General features: G+C 35.4%; 2 protein-coding genes and 1 long non-coding RNA gene across 3 annotated transcripts; 2 read left to right on the forward strand and 1 right to left on the reverse strand.

The window, feature by feature from the left end:
- Positions 1-461: 461 nt before the first annotated feature.
- On the forward strand, positions 462-9,377 carry PP2A-4 (protein phosphatase 2A-4). The gene is made up of 11 exons (XM_039025108.2): positions 462-794; positions 1,775-1,831; positions 2,728-2,811; positions 4,105-4,176; positions 4,366-4,437; positions 4,812-4,852; positions 7,440-7,506; positions 8,163-8,354; positions 8,474-8,563; positions 8,652-8,759; positions 8,897-9,377. The coding sequence occupies exons 1-11, from the start codon at positions 702-704 to the stop codon at positions 8,960-8,962; spliced, it is 942 nt and encodes a 313-aa protein (XP_038881036.1). The 5' UTR covers positions 462-701; the 3' UTR covers positions 8,963-9,377.
- On the forward strand, positions 5,354-5,783 carry LOC150037521 (uncharacterized). The gene is made up of 2 exons (XR_016528391.1): positions 5,354-5,496; positions 5,603-5,783. It is a non-coding gene; the product is annotated as an uncharacterized LOC150037521 (long non-coding RNA).
- Positions 9,378-10,056: 679 nt separating the features above from the next.
- On the reverse strand, positions 10,057-15,652 carry SPP1 (Phosphatidic acid phosphatase (PAP2) family protein). Its single transcript, XM_039027386.2, has 8 exons — positions 15,066-15,652; positions 14,878-14,973; positions 14,717-14,791; positions 14,470-14,600; positions 12,759-12,862; positions 12,544-12,672; positions 10,905-11,020; positions 10,057-10,715 (listed from the first exon to the last, which is right to left on the reverse strand). The coding sequence occupies exons 1-8, from the start codon at positions 15,225-15,227 to the stop codon at positions 10,311-10,313; spliced, it is 1,218 nt and encodes a 405-aa protein (XP_038883314.1). The 5' UTR covers positions 15,228-15,652; the 3' UTR covers positions 10,057-10,310.
- Positions 15,653-18,805: the final 3,153 nt, after the last annotated feature.

The following is an 18,805-nucleotide window of genomic DNA, read 5'->3' on the forward strand; positions in this document are numbered from 1 at the left end:
TCGAAGACCAGAAACCATTTAGCGAGTGTTTGCGACAAAGATTATAATAATTATCTCTTGCTACAATAAATATTATTTCAAACTTTCAAATTAGCTATAATAAATACTATTTCAAACCCCCATTTGCTATAGTATTTACTATTTACTATTCTTTTCTCAAACTAAAATAGTATAATCTACACCTTAAACACAAACTAGTAAAACTCAACTATAATAAATTAGAAATATAACAACCAACTCCTCGTCCCAAAAGTCCACTTGATATATTTAGTTTATTATTATTATTTGAGGAAAAAAACACGAATTCTATGGTGGAAAATGAAATTTGGGTTTCATATTATTAATATACATATATTGTGTGTGATTAAGTGAATGACGTGGCGACTTCTAATTGTTGGCAGCACGTGAGCTCCCATCAAGGTTCCCACAGCAGATTATAATAAATGAGCTTTAAATATAATAAGATATAATAATTATAATTTATTTCCCTCCACTCAATCCAATAATCCATCGCCATTGCCGGTTTCTATAATTCAACCTCAATTCCCTACTCGCTCTCTCTTTCACGCGCATCCCCATCTCTCTCTCTCTCTCCCCTTCTTCTTCTCTGTCCACTGCCCGCCGCCGCAGTGGAGTCTCACGCCCCGGCCGGGCCTTCTCTCTGAACCTTCAGACCTTGGGCGTCTCTATCGGGTGCAGCTATGGGCACGGATTCCATGTTGTCCGAGGCCAACAGCAGCCTGGACGAGCAGATCTCGCAGCTCATGCAGTGCAAGCCGCTCTCCGAGCAACAGGTTCTGCTTTTCGATTCATCTTTTTGTTCTAGTTTCTGGGTACCTCCGATTTGGGCGATTCTTGTTTCTGACCTAAAAGAAATTGGGAACGTCAAGATTGCGGCCTTGAATTTTGAATCTTTTTTTCTTTTTTTAATTGTAATTTGTTGGGAGATCTTACCTTGGCTATATAATTGGGACCCTTTAGTAGAAGACGGTGATGGAATCTTGTGGATGGAAAAGGGAAACTGGGAGACATCTGTCTGATTGGGTGGGATTTTTTTTTTTTTTTAAATTTTTTTATTACTGTTTTCTGGGTTCTCAGCTATTGATTCAGGCGTAATTGTGTGAGTGGGTCTTGTTACCGTAAATTGCTGGTATGCGAGCTTCCAAATTATATATATTACGACTGGCGTCTTGTTGAAATGATAAAATGGAGTTGGTGTTAGCTAGGATGCATGGAGATTTCGCTATGTTTGAACTTTGATGCAGTAGTTTTGATTTTTCAGTCATATGCCTCTTTCAACATTATTTATATTTATTTAGAAACGAGTTATCTGCTGTGTTCATGAGTCCCTCCCGAATCCTGGTACCTGTAATGCCCTTCTTTTATTCTTTCTTTCATCATCTTCTTCTTCTTGGCATGCAAATTTCATTGATTTGTTACTCTAGATAGTACATTATTTCATTAATTTGTTACTCTCCAGATGGTACATTAGAGATGAGGATATGAAATCCTCAAACCCAAGAAGCTTATAGAAAGCCACTCCCCTAGGCAATAATAATTAACTGGATTTTGAAGGGAGTTCTAAAGGGATGCCATAACCCACAGGATGTCAGAATTCACGATCCTTACTGACTTTAGCATGGTTTTGTACCCTGTGCCATGCCTAAGTTTGGTGAATTTGACCCTACGACGCGTTTGGAAGTAAAATTAACATCCCCCCCCCCCCCCCCCCCCAAAACAGATAAGATCTTCATCATAGCTTTTGTTTATGTAGGTTAGGGCATTGTGTGACAAAGCCAAAGAGGTTCTAATGGAAGAGAGCAATGTACAGGTATTATATTTGTGGCATTATGCGTTCAAACCTTTTCTTATTTAATCCATTTATGATTTTTTTGTTTGGAATATCTCTTGATTTGGCCCTTGTACTGGTGGAAGATATACATCTTGAACGAGAAGTCTCCATAACATGTCTGTCTTCATCTACAACAGTATGATGTATACGGTGTCTCTGTTGTTATTATCATTATCTTTTAAATTTTTGGATAAGAGACAAGATCAATCAAGGAGACACCCGCACCCCAAAAGAAACTACACCATGAGAGTGTTGTAATCTTTAATAATCATCAAGATGTTGTCATTACAAAATAATCTTGTACGTAAACAAAGTCTATTATTTATTGCAATTATATCATGCATGCCTTATAGTAATTGGTCATCCTCGTCATTATTCTTTCTCATCATTTCAATTTTCAAGATGTTTGAATGTAAATTCATTCTTTCTGATCATTTGATCATTTCAATTTTCAGAATGTCCTAATGCAGTTTCATAATTGATTCGTTTGGAGCAATATATTTTGGCCATATATTCTTCATTTTAATACTTTTTGTCTTTGAGAACCAAACTTCGTTTGGTTCAGCACATCGTGGCCATTTGGTGAGGGAAGACACATAGCCCACCTCCCTTCTGTTAATTATTATTATTAATCTCTTTTTCACCCGAAGAAAATGAATTGGAGTTGAGTTTATAGTAGGAGAACTAGTATTTTCGAATTTTCCTTTCAATTTTAAATTGCAGAGTAGTAGAACATAATTATTTAGGCTCCATTGATAACCATTTGGTTCTTTGTTTTGGTTTTTGAAATTATGCTTGTTTTCATGGTTGCTATATCAAACTTCCTATTCCTTCTTTTATCCATGTTACATGGAATCTTTTTTCTCCTCAATCAGCCTGTGAAGAGTCCAGTAACAATATGCGGAGATATTCATGGGCAATTTCATGACCTTGCAGAACTTTTCCAAATTGGAGGGAAGGTACAAGTTATTCTATTTAAATATTCATTAATTTTATTTCAAGTTAAAAATGTTATTTTTGCTCTGCTGAAAGATGGAGTTCGGGTAAGATATTTGTTATTGTCTTGATAGCCAAGGGCCGTTTTTTCCCCTTAAAAAAAAGAATAAAAAAACTAAGTAGGTAGTCTCTTCATTTATATTTTCCAATTTTATTTAAAGGGGGAAGCATTAGGAAAAATTGTCTTCTTTTCCTTTAAAAAAAATAATAAATAAGTGTTTATTTATTTTTATTTCCCAATTTTATTTAAAGGGGGAAGCATTAGGAAAATATATTTTAATAGAGATCTCCAATTGAAAAAAAACGTAGCTTACTTGCACAAAAGCCTAAAAATTCCCTCCACATGATTAAAAACCCTACAAATGTCTTTTAAATTTAGAGTTCCAAAGGAGCGTTTGACCTAGTTTGGCTGAAGGGACACCCTTCTTTCTTCCATGATTACTTGACATAATCAACAACGATTAATGCTGCTTCGTTTCTGGGTCTAGTCTGATTTATATGTTCATTATCAATTATTGATTGGCTTGTACATTTTTATCTCTCTTTCCCTTGTTCTCTTTTGGTTGTAACTTCATTATTTCGGATCTGCGTTTGGTTGTATTTGGGTGTTTCTCCCTTTTGGGTTTAAGAATGATATTTCATTCATCAATAAAATGTTTCATATCCTAAAAAAACTTTAAAGAGTTTTCTGGCCTAGAACTAGAACAAAACATTTGAAAATTGGGGGAGAAAGATATGACTCTTAGGTACTTAAGCACCTTGGAAAACCACACCCCAAAAGCTAGCTATTGAAGTGAGAGAGTCAAGCCACTTAAGTACCACATTGGTCATCTCATTCTAACTAATGTGGGACAAAGGTAGCTCATACTACCTTAGTTCCTAACAATACCCTTTCCTAGAAAGTCGACGTCTTTGCGGTTAGACCGTCGGCACTTCACTTGGAAACACCTAGTCAGAACCCTCTGTCAATGCTCCTCTGTAGAATGTCGACAACTAGCTCTAATATGATTGTTAGGTACTTAAGCTAACCACACCCCAAAAGCAAGCTATTGAGGTGAGAGAGTCAAGCCACTTAAGTACCACATTGGTCATCCCATTGGGACAAAGGTAGCTCTTACCACCTTTGTTCCTAACAACATTTGAATGTTTAGGAACTAATATAAACCTTGAATTTATGGGTTCACTTTTGTGAGTTAATTTCTTTTGAGCATCCTCTTTATCAGGTCTGAATCTATACTTACATAATATTGTGACAGTGTCCGGACACCAATTATCTGTTTATGGGAGATTATGTGGACCGGGGATATTATTCTGTTGAAACTGTCACGGTAAGCTCTTAATACCAATTTATTGATTTTCCCATTCACCATTCTGTCAAGGCATCCATATATTCCATACAAATCATAAATTATGTAATAGTTTTTTTAATAAGAAAAATCATGTATAATGTAAGACTTGTAGGTTTTGGCTGGTTGATATAATTGAGCTAATATATGTGGTTGTCTTCCATACTCCAGTTATTAGTGGCTCTAAAGGTTCGTTATCCTCACCGGATCACCATTCTTCGAGGGAATCATGAGAGCCGTCAGGTATGATTTTATTCTCTATATTTGGGTTCAGGATACATTTGAACAAATGATGCACACAATTTTGCTTCTTAATTCCAAACGCCTACACTGTAATTTTAAATTGATGCTTGATCCAGAAAGTTGGGATTGGGAGTGGAGTGAGGGAGAGCAAAAATAATCTAGGTGCTTTCTGCTTTTGAAGTTTTCTACCATTGAACTACTTCATGAGTTCATTCTAGAATGAATAGTGGCTGTGCGTAATTGTGCTTCTTTTTGTACTTCAATGTGTCTTGTTTTTGGGGATTTGTCTCATCTAAATCAGACATGTTCAGAAATAATGCAATACGCTTGTATTAACTTGCACCATTTCATCCTCTCTCCTTTTTTGTTCTCAGATCACTCAGGTTTATGGCTTTTATGACGAATGTTTACGGAAGTGAGTTCTTCTATTCCCTGTCTCTGTCTCTGTTTCAGTCTCTATATTTGTCTCTCTCTCTCTGTTCAGTTTTGGGGGATAATTTGTATGATCAGTGAGACTATAGGATTAGTATATTTACCGATGTTCGATTCTCGTGCTGAATAGTATTAGCGTTGGAGAAAAGAAATCAATGATCAATTGCAAACATTGGTGCAATGCATGAAACTAAATGTCTTAGATCGATGGATCTGGTTACCTTTTTGTGGGGTCTTTGGAGTGAGAAATTTTATAGGCCTAGAGAGATCTTGGATTGAGGTGTGGTCCTTTGTAAGATTTTGTCCTTGTGGACTTCCGTTGCTAAGCCCTTCTTTAGTTATCCATTAGGTCTTATTTCTCACGAATGGAGGCCGATTTTATGGTTTGCCATCCGTGTTTGAGGGGTTTTTTTGGGCCTTTTATTCTTTCATTTATTCTTGTTGAAAGCTCCATTATTCATAAAGAAAGAAAAACAATTATTAGGTTGAAATAATGAAGTTGGATATGATGAGTGACTAACTCCAAAAGGATGGAAAAGCTTACAAACACTATTTTTTATTGGAGTGTCTGTGTCAGACACATCTCCGACACCGACATGCTCGGACACATGCAAGACACGCAACTTTGTGAGTCTTTTTCTTTAATCGAACACTGGAGACATGCCTGCACACGCCTAAGACAACCCCCATATTCTTTTCCCTTTCCCTTTGATTTTCTCTTTTCTTTCATCAGACAACCTATGCTACATCACCGAACAGTGGAGAGCATCGACATTGGTTAGAACAATGATGGTTTGCAGCAATGGCTGTGGAGCGGAGGGAGGGAGATTGAATGAGGTTTTTTTTTTTAATTTATTTTTTTAATACAGAATTTTTCATTAAATTAATGAAAAGAGATTAATGCTCAAAATACAAAGAAATGAAAATATCAAATATAAATACATAGAGCAAAAGAACTAGGCTGTAAAGGAAAAGGCCTTCCAAGAAAAAACATAAATCTTGGAAGAAAAAAGTCAACATGAGGGGCTTTGACCGACTTTGAAGCAATCAAATAGGGTTAGGGGTTTCTTCTTCTTCTTCTCCTCTCTCTCTCTCTCTCTCTCTTTAAGCAACTTAATAAACTACATGTTTGTAGTTACTTTTCATTCACAATTTTTTTTATAATTATTTGAATAGTTAATAAAAAGAATAAAGTATTTTGGATGTTATCTTTCAATATAATAATGATAATAATGATAAGAATGATAATAATAATAATAATTAATTGATGTGTCCTCGACAAGTCTGTGTCCTACATTTTCAGAAATTGGTGTGTCCGATGTCCGTGGCTATGCTCCATAGATGGGCTATCATAGGGCAAATTCACTGCATAAAATTTAGGTACAAGAAACAAGGCCTGCCGTCAGTTAAAACTTTCTTTACAAATTGATCTTTGAGGGAGTGATGAAAAGATGCGTGGATATTATCTTTTGTGCGTGTGTGTTATTTTTTTTCGGTAATCCAAGGTACTCATTGGAAGTTCTTCAATTTTACAATCTAGACTATTTGAGTGACAATGGAGAATCCTCAGATAAATCCCACTGAGTCACTGACTAGTTCTTCAATTTTACAATCTAGACTATTTGAGTTACAATCTGTACAAAACTTGACTTGTTTAATAATCACAACTTGACGAAAGTTTGTTTGTTTGTTTGTTTTTTTGAAACCGAGAGTCAAAGTAACTCCCCATGTAAGTGTTCAGTTTAAATCTATTTGGTAATTATCCTCCTTTTCTGGTTAATAAAAATTAGGGATCTTTTCTCTAATTTTCTCATGTTTTGCTTCTTATTTAGTCCTTGCTTTCTACCCCACTTTCATTCACTCGACGAAAAGCTTTTCCTTCTCTCTTTTGAAGGAAAAACAACATTGATGCTATAGTATTAGTAGTCCTCTTAGGCATGGTTTCTGATGAAAGATAAATCCATCTCTGAATTATCAAGTAATTTGATTCACATCTCCTGGATTGAGCTGTATGGTAGCTGGAATCCTTGCTTAGGGACTATAGGATTTTAACTATCTACTCATCTACGTAGATATGACCTACATCATTTTAATTTTTTAGAGTAAATCCGTTTCTCTTATAGGAAGTGGAAAGAAAGAAACAGTAGGACTATTGAAGAAGAGAGTTGTCCTTTTTGGGTCTAAATGTGAAGCTTGATGCCTTTTGGTGGTGCACAAATCACAAAAAATTATTTCTACCTCCTGCCTTTAAGGTGTCCTTTTGGCTTGTGTGAATAATTTTTCTCAGTTTCTCACAAAAGGAAAATGTAATAGTAAATGATTATATCCTACAAACTTCCTCGGCACCTCAAATGTTGTTGGGCCAATTGGCGTGTCCTATGAGACTAGTCAAGGTGCACGTAAGTTGGCCCGGACACTCACAAATATTAAGAAAATAGTGATCTATCTGCAGAAAAATATTTTTTTGTAATTGGTCAGTAAAGTTTAACTCCAATTTGTGATTCATGATTGCCTTTGGCATTGTTTGAAAACCTACTGCAGTGTGATCCTTTTTATTTTTGTACTTGCAGGTATGGCAATGCTAATGTATGGAAGACATTTACAGATCTTTTTGACTATTTTCCCTTGACTGCCTTGGTTAGTGAATTTTTTGTTTTATCATCTTTTTGGGGTATTACTGTAAATTATTGCTTTTATTACTCAATTTACCATTTCGAATCAATATATCATTTGCTATTTCTTGAGTGCCGCTCCTACATTGTATATTTCATGTGATTGAAGAACAGGATATGAAATAAATTGATTTTACAATGAACCTGTTGGATCATGTGCTACTGAGAATTTCAGGTCGTCTTTGGTTTTGAGAACCCTTTCTTCTTTTCCTTTTTTTTGGGAGATCATCTATGTGCTTTTGGCCGGTAATAAATATTGTTGCTTGATATTGGAGGAGGTGGTGTTCTCTTCTCTTTTTGTTTCTTTGAGAGTAACAGAGAATCTTTGGGGGAATGTGGACTGCGGTTAGGTTTGACCTGCTTTTTGGTGTCTGTTTCTCATCCACAACGTCCGGAACCCTTTCTTGTACTCATTGTTTTTTGTCTTGGTATATTTCTGGTGGGTTTATTCATTTTGGCTAAGATATTAAAAGTGCTTTAGTAAACGGATCATAAAACAAACAAATTATAAGTAGTCTAACATAACTTTTAACAGCAGAAAACTGAATAAATTTACTATCAAGAGCCTCTTATTGTTGCATTTTTTTTTTTTTATCTGTTGGCTCTTATTTTTCCTTCCAGGTTGAGTCAGAAATATTTTGCCTCCATGGTGGGTTGTCCCCATCCATTGAAACCCTTGATAACATCCGAAACTTTGACCGTGTTCAAGAGGTTCCGCATGAAGGCCCAATGTGCGACCTATTATGGTCTGATCCAGATGACCGATGCGGCTGGGGGATTTCACCTCGGGGTGCTGGGTATACATTTGGCCAGGTAATTTCTAACCATCCCTCAAGGATTTTGTTATTTTCACACTTACCCTTTGATCCTTACGCCAATTGAAAAAAATTTAAGGTGTTTTCTATCTGACGTTTCATATCCTACTTTTGCAGGACATATCTGAACAATTCAATCACATGAATAATTTGAAGTTGATAGCTAGAGCTCATCAACTGGTCATGGATGGATTTAACTGGGCTCATGTAATACGTTTGTTTAATAATTTCTCACCCTATAAATCTCTTATTCTATTCTTATCGTTTTATGTGATTTCCGGTATGACAACTGCAGGAACAAAAGGTGGTTACTATTTTTAGTGCGCCTAACTATTGTTATCGCTGTGGGAACATGGCTTCAATTTTAGAGGTTGATGACTGCAGGAGTCATACATTTATCCAGGTCTCTTTCTCACTCGCGCACATGAACTTGTACAATGATGAGAATGCACAAACTATACTCATCCTTTGCTTTATTCCTGCAATAAGTATCCATAGCTGAACGATTAGTTCCATTCTCTGCATGTTTCTCTCTATCAGTTTGAGCCAGCACCCAGAAGAGGAGAACCCGATGTCACCCGTAGAACGCCAGATTACTTCCTATGAAGCAGCTAAAGTCAAATCCTTCCCCTGTATACTGATATGGGTTGTGCATCGTTGTAGGCAGAGAAAACCTGCGACTTATGCTGCCATGCATTGATGATTTTGCTTGCTGAGACAGAACTTTTTTATATAGAAAACCCTCTGATTTGTATTTGAAGATCCAGACATCCTCAAGATACAAAGATTATTCAACTTTCTTTCACCCCTTCGGCCCCTTTCTCCATAATATCTCAAGTAGTTTAATTTTGTTACAACACTTTTCTATTGTAGAAAATTATAGTGCTGGTGTTTATCATGTACTAGGTGTAAGTTAGTTTCTGTTATGTTTGGAAAAAGGCTGTTGAAATTATTGGAATTGCTACTTTTTATTTCAAGAAATTTTAGTATGAAGTATAATGTTGACGATTGTGCCTGAGAATTTTGAAGGAAACTAAACAGGCTTCACGTCCATAAGGTCAAGCTGGCTTTGATTTTAATTTCCAATCAGCCAGGGATTTTGTTCCATTTGCTAGTACAACCACCTTTTGTGAAATTTATATCCCACACTTTGGACAAGTGGGGCAAATATTTGTTATTTTTCTCTGACATTTATAGTTATGGATATTGTTATCTCTGTAAAGTTTCTTTTTTAAAATTAAAAAAAAGATTGCTTTGGACCTTCTAATTGGTTGGATTTGAACATTTTGTTGCTAATATTTTCAATCTTTTTATTTGCCTGATATTTGGCTACATTTTCATGATTGAGTTGGGATTTTTTTTTCTTTGGTTAAAACATGATTCTGAGTTTTCTTAGTTAAATTTTGTGTTGTCAAAGATATTATTTTCTTCAGTAATTGTATAATCATTCTTGTATTTTTCATCTTTTGTTTATTTTGATCCAGAAATTTAAAAAGGTATCTATTTTGATCCAATAAAGAGATCAAAAGTATAAGAACCAACCTGAATCAAAATTAAAATTACATAAAAAATATATAGGAACCAAAATAGGATTTAAACCAAGAAAAGTATTAAATGCAATTTTGATAATGCTACAACCCATTTCTACTCATTTCCAAGAAATCAACTTTTCCTTCCAAAGCGAGCTTAACTTGAATGACTTACCAAAAAAAATCATATTTTCCTCCATTACACTTTACAATCCATTTCCAAAGTTCGTTTCTCATATAGTAGTCGCTAATGGCCACATTCGTTGGCTTCATATAAAATTGCCGCACCTCATTATACAAAATAATGTCCATGACACAAGGACATTAGACTTCTAAACATTGACTATGCAAGATGAAAAATATACAGAGAACTCAGGATTCAATTAGGTTAAAATCTTGAACTGATTGGATTGGAACTAAGCAGATCACAAGTTCAAACAAGAAAAAAGAGAAGGAACAAGATCAACCACAGACCAAGCAAGGCCTGCATATTGAACGAACCTAATTCCCGTGTCAATGTCAAACGAGTCCTGACTTGAGAAGAACAGCTTGTGCAGAGGACCACGTTGTTTGCTCCCATCTACCTTACCAGTTGAGGATGAATTTAGCATTGGGATATAGCTGGTTGATCTTATGGACAAGCCTAAGGTGTTTGAAACAATGGGAAGGATCCATTTAGCCAGAGCTTTGCTACAAAACTTCACCATTAATATGGTTGGTAAACCGACAAGCATCCGACCAATAAACGTGGCAAATGGGAGTTGTGGAGTAAAGATACAAGCAACGGCTTCATGGTGAAACTGATGGTATGTTTGCTGTACTCCTGCTACCTGCAGGACAGAATCTCTCTTACATATTTGAAGTAGCAAAAGAAAGCATGGAAACTAGGAGGGATCCAAACTTCTAAAGAGACAATGAGCTTTGACAGTATAATCCTTTAAAATGACACCTTTTAGAACAGATAACTTCCATCAATTATATTAAAAATAACTGCATTCTGAAAGAAAAATGTTGCTTACAATTCCAAATGCAACACCATCAAAAGCCGTGTGGAATTCAAAGCTTGGAGTAGGAAACTCAGGTGTAGGATAAGCAAAGAGCAACAGAATGCTTAGGGCACCCCAGAAATAAGTAACTGCACCCAGATATTGCATGCAACAAATAGATTAGTAAAAATTAGCACAGCAGAATCACCCTGATGATAATGCACCTTGAGAGACATTAAAGTGTAAATGTCAAACATTTAAACATGTAAAATCAAGAAGATCCACCAAACTCTGTTTTGTGGTGAAACACCTAGCACACGGTAAGTCCCACCATTTCAAATTGAAAATTCCTCAAATTATACTATGTAACATGGTCTGTCAGTAATATCTTAACATCCCTAGGATTGGAAACGGGAAAAGGGATACTGGATTAAACCCAATAACTATTGCTTCATAGTCACTTGAGGACATATTACCTATATTATAAGATTGAGTAGCAGTGGTCAATTTTGAACCTGATATAAACTCAACCTCAGTGATTAGATCACAAACTTCTGTTTTTTCTCAAGCTTCTCTCATTGAATCCAAATATATGAGTAAAATACACTTTTTGTGTGTATAATTTGAGGGAAGGGATGGTTCCTATTTAAGCCCTATAGTTCCAAACTGAATATTTTAGCCCAGAAGTTTGCTTGCTTTTAGTACCTGCCCTTAGATAACTTAACACTTGGTGCTAAGATGTCACTGTTGTGGCAGAGATAATGTGGTTACTTTAACAATGTGACATCCTAATTGATATTTTATTTTGTTTTCATTCTCTTCTCTCACTTGCTCTCCCCCCAGGCTCTCTCTGTCTTTCCAACCCCTCTTTTGTAGAATTTTTTCCTGCTCCTCTCTAGTCAACCCTTTCTTCTCTGAGATTTTATTAACTTTCTCTTCTCTCTCTTCAAATGTTCAGCCTAGTAAAATTTCAGTGAACATTTTTGAAACTGAAAAGTTTTAACTCAATAGCTATTGCTAGAAGATCCGGTATTGAGTCATGCTCTCTCGTCAACCTCTTCTGTTCCATTATGCTCCTCTGAGAAAAATTAAGGTGTCTGTTGTGGTCTATATTTTTGAGGGAAATGAACAATGCAGATAGTAAGACGACAGCATCATCACCTTGGAATCTCTTCAACTTGGCCAAACAAAGTGTAGCAAGCCTAGACAATTTCCTTTTTTGTTTTTTACATTCCTTATAAAAGCTAGATTAATTAGTTGAAGGCTTCTCTCTTGTTGCTTAATGTAGAATGCTGAGGCAGAAAGCTAAAAGTTAAAACTATGTCCCAGTGTGATGTGACAGCTTGTTTGTGAAAAATATTGTGAAAATAAACCAAACAACAGAAAATTCTATACATTGGAGTGACCTTTGGAATATACTGTTAGAGTTTTGAGTTCTTTGGGCAGTACAACAGCATTTCCAATTATGCCAATTGGATCTTCTTTCATAAAGCAAATCTAGTTTGGGAATATGAGTCCTCTTTCCCTGGTTTTTTCATTCCTTCTGTTCATTGAATATGCATCTTATTCATTGAAAATAACAAATACTAATTAGAAGAGAATCTCCTCAAAATACTGCACAGAACCTTAACTAGGGGGAAAAGATAGCGATAAAAGTGTGCAGTGAATATACCATTTTGGCCTGTGGTAATGAAGCTGTCCACGAATTCATGAACATTCAACCAAAATAAGAGAATCATCAAGCCGAAAACAAGACCAAAAATGATGTCAATTGGGCTATGCATGCCCAGGTATATTCTCCCTGCCACAGAATGATATTTTTAGATGGGAAGGGAAACTAAAAGAGGTATAAAATTGCAAAATTTTACTTGTGAAAATAAGGCTTACCCAAGCCAATGAGGCCTACAAGCAAACAAACAAGAGAAAATCCCACGAATATGTAGGAGGCATGTATATTTTCAGTATAAGATAGGATATAATACAGGAGGTATCTGCACAGTCATGCCAATGGAAATTAGTTAGTGTCAAAACAATAATATAGCCTGCAAAGAGGCAATAGATTGTAAAATCATAATGTATGACAAAAGTTGAAAATTTATGGCAATAGTAAATTAGTAGTAAGGAAACAACTGCCTCCAAAGTTCACCAGCCCTATTTTTTCAACGGAATTCACATTTGTTTGAATGTGGAACTTTTTTCAAGAGGACAAGAAGAGAGCAGATAGGAGACTATGAAAGACAACATCAGAAGGAAACTGGGAACTAATTTCCTTAACCCTACTGTCATGATGGAGGTTCAATATGGCTCGTGAAATACATATTGTAGTGCTCGGATTGTATTCAAATTTCAATTCTAACCATTCATTTATCTAATCTTAATTTTAAACAAAAAATTCTAACCATTCACTTTACTTTCAGTGAAAGGGAGAAAGTTCACTTTGGATAACATACTTATACATGGAGAGGAGATTCCTCCTTTTCTTCTCTTTCCCCTCGATATTCCAATTTCACTGAAACTATAAGCCCTTTCATATTCAACTTTAAGTATATCTCAGTGACACAAAAGCTAGTCATAATCTAATGGGACACTCAATATTGAAAATTGTAATTGTCTTTTACATAGGCCCAATACAGCAAGTTTACTAATTTCTTTAAATGAATCTAAACTGGATAAAACCCAAAACATAAAGAAAGGTGAGATAAAATGAATTAAAGAAATATGCACTGCTGAAACTTCTCAATCCCTCATAAGCTCTCTCCTAAACTATATTGATCTGTTTTCAATCATTTCAAACTCTCATGATAAAAGGGTCAATTATCCAGGCTCATTACACATTCACGTGAGACTTCCAAGTCCTTTTGGTAATTGAGTCATTTTACATCCATTATTTGCTACAACATTTGAGCATATTTGAAAAGTTGAAGTTCATAACAAGGTTAATTTTTTACTTGTTGATTCTAAAGATAATGTTGACATGAGAAGTCCTTCTAAAAGTCTCCAACCATAAAGTCTTTCCTTCAGGAAAAGGCTTCAATGGATCCCAAGCACCTTTTCTTTTATCCTTCATTTTCTTATGTCCTTTGGAGCAATTCTTCTCAATGCTTGCAAGTATACATATCACTACGATCACACTTAAAGTACTTATGGGAGCATCCCAGCTAACCAAAATGTCTTCAATTGAAGAGAACAAGACCCTTCCATCCAAATCATCCACAAAAAGAAAAAAAGTGCATAATTCTGCTAATCATCTTTCCTGTCTCCCACACAGAATGAGCTAAACCTGTAGTTGCTGATCCCCTTGGTATTCTCAACAAAGATTATTTACACATCCTTAAGGCAATCAAATTACAAGCTCAGACACAAATTCAACTAAAGCAGAAAAGGCAAGAAGTCACTGTAAACATCAGTATCACCCACGTCAAAATCTGAGTCGAGGCTCGGGTCTCATAACCCTTTACAAAGAAAGATTTTGGCTAAAAATCACACCCCAGCATGAACCCCACCCTGAAGAGGTAGAAACAAAAAATACCCCCAGCTACACGATACCATAAAGGAAATAGCAAAGCATATGAACCATGCAGGGATGGGAACCACGTACCCAGATAAACAAACTGTATTTAGCGTGTGAGAAGAGGGCAATCCATATTCCATGGCATTCTCTTCCTCATCTTTGGTGGCAGTTATTCTCCTAACAGGTGGGCAACTGGGTCTAGGAGCTGATACCACATCCTAGAAAATTCAAAGGAAAAAAGAAAAGAAAAGAAAAGAAAACACCACATGTTGGATTGACAGGGGGATAAGAAGCTTGAATTCGAAGAGGAAAAAAAAAAGGCTAGGCTAGTTACCTTGATGGAATTCCCCAAATAATCACAAAACGCCATCAAAAGAGTCATTTGCCGAGCCAATTTTCCATGCCCACTCTACATTTTCAGACAAAAAGTTAGCCTACAAAAGAACTAAGTGAGGGATCAACAATTAGAGAGAGAGAGAGAGATCTAAAACATACCCAGAATAACAGCGGAAGAAAAGCAGTGTAGAAGGGCACAGAAACAATGCAAGACAACCCAGAAAACAGAGCATCGAAGAACGAATTCTGATATTTCTGCAGACCCCCAAAAAAAACCTTTAAACAATGAAACCAAACACGAACAGAAACAGAAAACTTAAACATAATCGGTTTCAATAATCGCAAACCTGGATTCGGAGGATGAGAGGAACGCCTTTGACGACATGTCGAGCCACCCAAGGTTGCAGCAAGGATCTGAGCTTCTGGGTTATGTTAATGTAGGAAGCCAAACCAATCCACGAGAGGAAACCGCATAAAGCCACCGTTTGCCAGACAGCTACGTTTTCCATTTTCCCCCTATTTCTTCTTCCTCCCTCCAAAAAGAGAGGGATCGAAGAGAATAAAAAAGGGGAAGAAGAAACAACAGGAAGAAGCAGAGGAACGGAGAAATCAAAGGCTTAAACAGAATGTAGGGGTGCTTAACACATCTGAGGGAAGTGGGTCGAATTTGGATTCGTTAGAAGATTGATCGGTTCATCTGATTTCGAAAAGGGGATGAATGGGGAGAGGCTTTGAACAATTTTTTCCATTGTTGAAGGCAGTGGGCTGTGGGTTTCGCGGTTAGGCTTCGTTGGGATTTTGACTGGTACCTTTTAATGCCAGCACACGGAAACCATTGTTCCATGTAAGGGAAAGATTTGAAGTATCGGACAATTTTGGGAACGCTATTGATGAATGAATTCATAGGAAGATTTTTGGTTATTAATATTGGGTTAATATTTCCCCATAAGCATAGATATTTTATGTGAGGTAAAAAATTGGATACTGATATTTTTAGATATTTTTAGATACTTTTCAGATACATTTCTAACACGCAATTTACATATCAAGTAACTCATCTAATCTCTTTCAGTCTAAAACTAGGCAACCTAACTCACAGTCCAAAACTAAAATAAAATAAAATAAATAACGGACCTAAACTAGAATCATCTAATCTCCATTTTCACATTTGAGTTCTCACAAAGTCCACTAAAATATAAATCATTTGGATATCTTCAACAATTCAATGAAGAAATTCTTCGTTTATCTTCATATTTCTCCCTTTAATCTTCTTCTTTTTCTTCTTTGCAATATGAGTCACTTTTCTATTGCATTTTATTAACTATTGTACTTCAACATCTTAGACGTTTTTTTTTCATTTATTGTATTTTAGTGTTTGTATTCTATTTTGTGTTATTGTTATTAACTTGTATGCTAAATTTATTTATATCCTATATTTTGTTAAAAGAAAAAAAATGTATCTTCAATGTATAGTATCCTCGTTTTTTAGAAATATATATATTAAAAAAATATATAAGAAAATGACGTATCCGTGTCTTAGTTTTTTTAGAAATTGATGAATCGTCGTATCCAATCGTATCTGTATCGTATAGTCGTATCTGTGTCTATGCTTCATAGATTAAATCTCAACCATTTCAAGTTTTACAACTGATTTAAGAAAATGTTAAACCCTAGACTTTACAATTGTGTTTTATCAATTTAAACACTAATGTCAAATTGACCATCTATTTATGTTATTAACGAACTATTATTATAGGGATGTAGGATCGGACCTTCGACCTCTAGGAGGATGACAATATCAATTACAGTTGAGCTAAAATCACTTTAACGCTGCTAATATGAATTTATGAATACCATTGATGAATTCATTAATGGGTATGAAAATATTTTATTCAAGTTTAATAGATTAATATTGTCATTTCATCAATTTAGTGTCATGCCAATTATTTGAAGTTTTATAACATATTAAAAACATGTTATACCCTAAACTTTGGAATTGTATTATATAAATTTAAACACTAATTTCAAATTGACCGTACATTGGTGATTGATACCTATTATCATGTCACTAATTTCAAATTGACCCACTGTTATGTTAATAAAATACTATTACTATCCATTGTTTTTAATACAACCGTGAGGATGAGAATCGAACATCCGACCTCTAAAGAAGAGATCATGTCAATTAACGTTGCTCACTGTAGCACTACTACTATCAATTTGATTTCTCTAAGGTATAAGACTTTCTTATCTTGTAATGATTTTTAAGCAATATTCTAACTGAGAGTCTAAATCAATTAATAATTGATAATGAGATACAATTGCTAGCGAATGACATCCTAAAAAAATTGATTTTTTTTAAATAATGTTTTTTAATAAATAATGACAAAAATAGGTTTGGGGGGAAGTATTTTAAAAAATAGGTGTTTTTGGGATAGTATTGACAGATTTAGGGTAGTGAAATCGTGTACCCGGTACACGATTTCCATGTGGCATACTCGTGTACCGGGTACACGAGTACCATTTAATCCACTCAGTTGACTACGTCAGCTGACTGGTTGATCGGTCAAGCGAACTCGTGTACCCGGTACACAATTCGCTTATAATTTTTTTTTTCTTTTTTTTTAAAGTTAATTGTTAAAACTTAATTCCTCGATTGTTGCTTATAATTTTTTTAAATTGTTAAACTTAATTATTAAACTTAATTCTTTCATTATTAAACTTAATTATATATTTAATCTACAATGAAAACATTTAAAAATGACCCCCCAGCCCTTATTCCTCATGGAGTTGTCTTTGTGTCCCTCTAAATTAGGTTCACCCCGTTGTCGCTATCGTCTACGACGGATACGTCTTCGATCGATGTCAGCAACATTGAGTCGTCTTGTTTGTTGAATAATACTTTCTACGTTGATCAATGTTTGCTGACACATTGAACCCAATTCCGGTAGGTTGTTCTGAATATTGTTGAACATCACCGATAAAATTATTCTGTAGAATAAAAAAAATATTAAACAATATTCATATTATATATATGGAAAATTTCTGATTTTAAAACTCTTACCATGCAGTAATAGTAAGAGCCGTCTGGTGAGATAAATCGCCTCGTGATCGAATTGTACCAAGGAAAGTAGTAGTCTGATATAGCTGGCTCATCTGTTAATTCTCCCTGTGCACAATGATCACGTCGTCCATGCCAGTAGGATAAATACTCCGCATGGATTCAATGCCAGTCTTGGTCATTCTTACCTCTTAAATTGATCTGGTGTAATTCTGGGAGTGTATAGGACAACGAAGGGATCATTTATCGCATACCGAACTGTCTCAGCACACGATCTGGATTATGCCACTATACTATATGGAAACATATAAGAGGGCTAATAGTCAACCAGATGTCTTCACCATCACGACAATAATCAGGTAAGGATGATTAAATTTGTGAGTATGGCGTCCAAATAACCTGACAAAAAAATAATAATAAGTATACATATAATTTTTTTTAAATATTCATTTATATACATATTTACTACCTAATTGGCAGTCAGCATGTCGAATGTTTTCTGTACACGAGCAACATATTTGCTAACTGTCCAGAGGCAGTTAATACACCACTCCATCTAAAATTATAAAAAAATACAATTAATTTATATTCTTACATAAAATGGTAACGAAATAAATATATAAATAAAATAATACCTGGCACTAAGTGGATGATGATTTGGGGCCTATAGTTGGACTTGTGGTGCTACAATTGGAAATCGATTATAAGCTCATACTTGTAATAGTATCAGTGGCCCCGCTATTTCCAACGCTTGTGCATTGGAAGCCCAACAAAGTTCTCTGTACAACCATGCAAGACGTGCACCACCCCACGAGTACGTACCAACGTGCTCGAAATTAAACAATAATAGGAGGAACATGAGATACACTAGAGTATTTGACTTGTCGGCAAATAAAAATCCTCCAATAAGCTGTAGGATGTATACTCATGCATACCTACGTACACTGATGTCGTCGGCATCGGGAGGTAATTCGGGAAACTGGGACGCCAACCAAGGGATACTTAATCTTGATCCCTTCAGATCCT

This window comes from Benincasa hispida, chromosome 3 (genome assembly GCF_027475165.1).
Source record: "Benincasa hispida cultivar pf3 chromosome 3, pf3_genome.v1.1, whole genome shotgun sequence".
Lineage (NCBI taxonomy): Eukaryota > Viridiplantae > Streptophyta > Magnoliopsida > Cucurbitales > Cucurbitaceae > Benincasa > Benincasa hispida.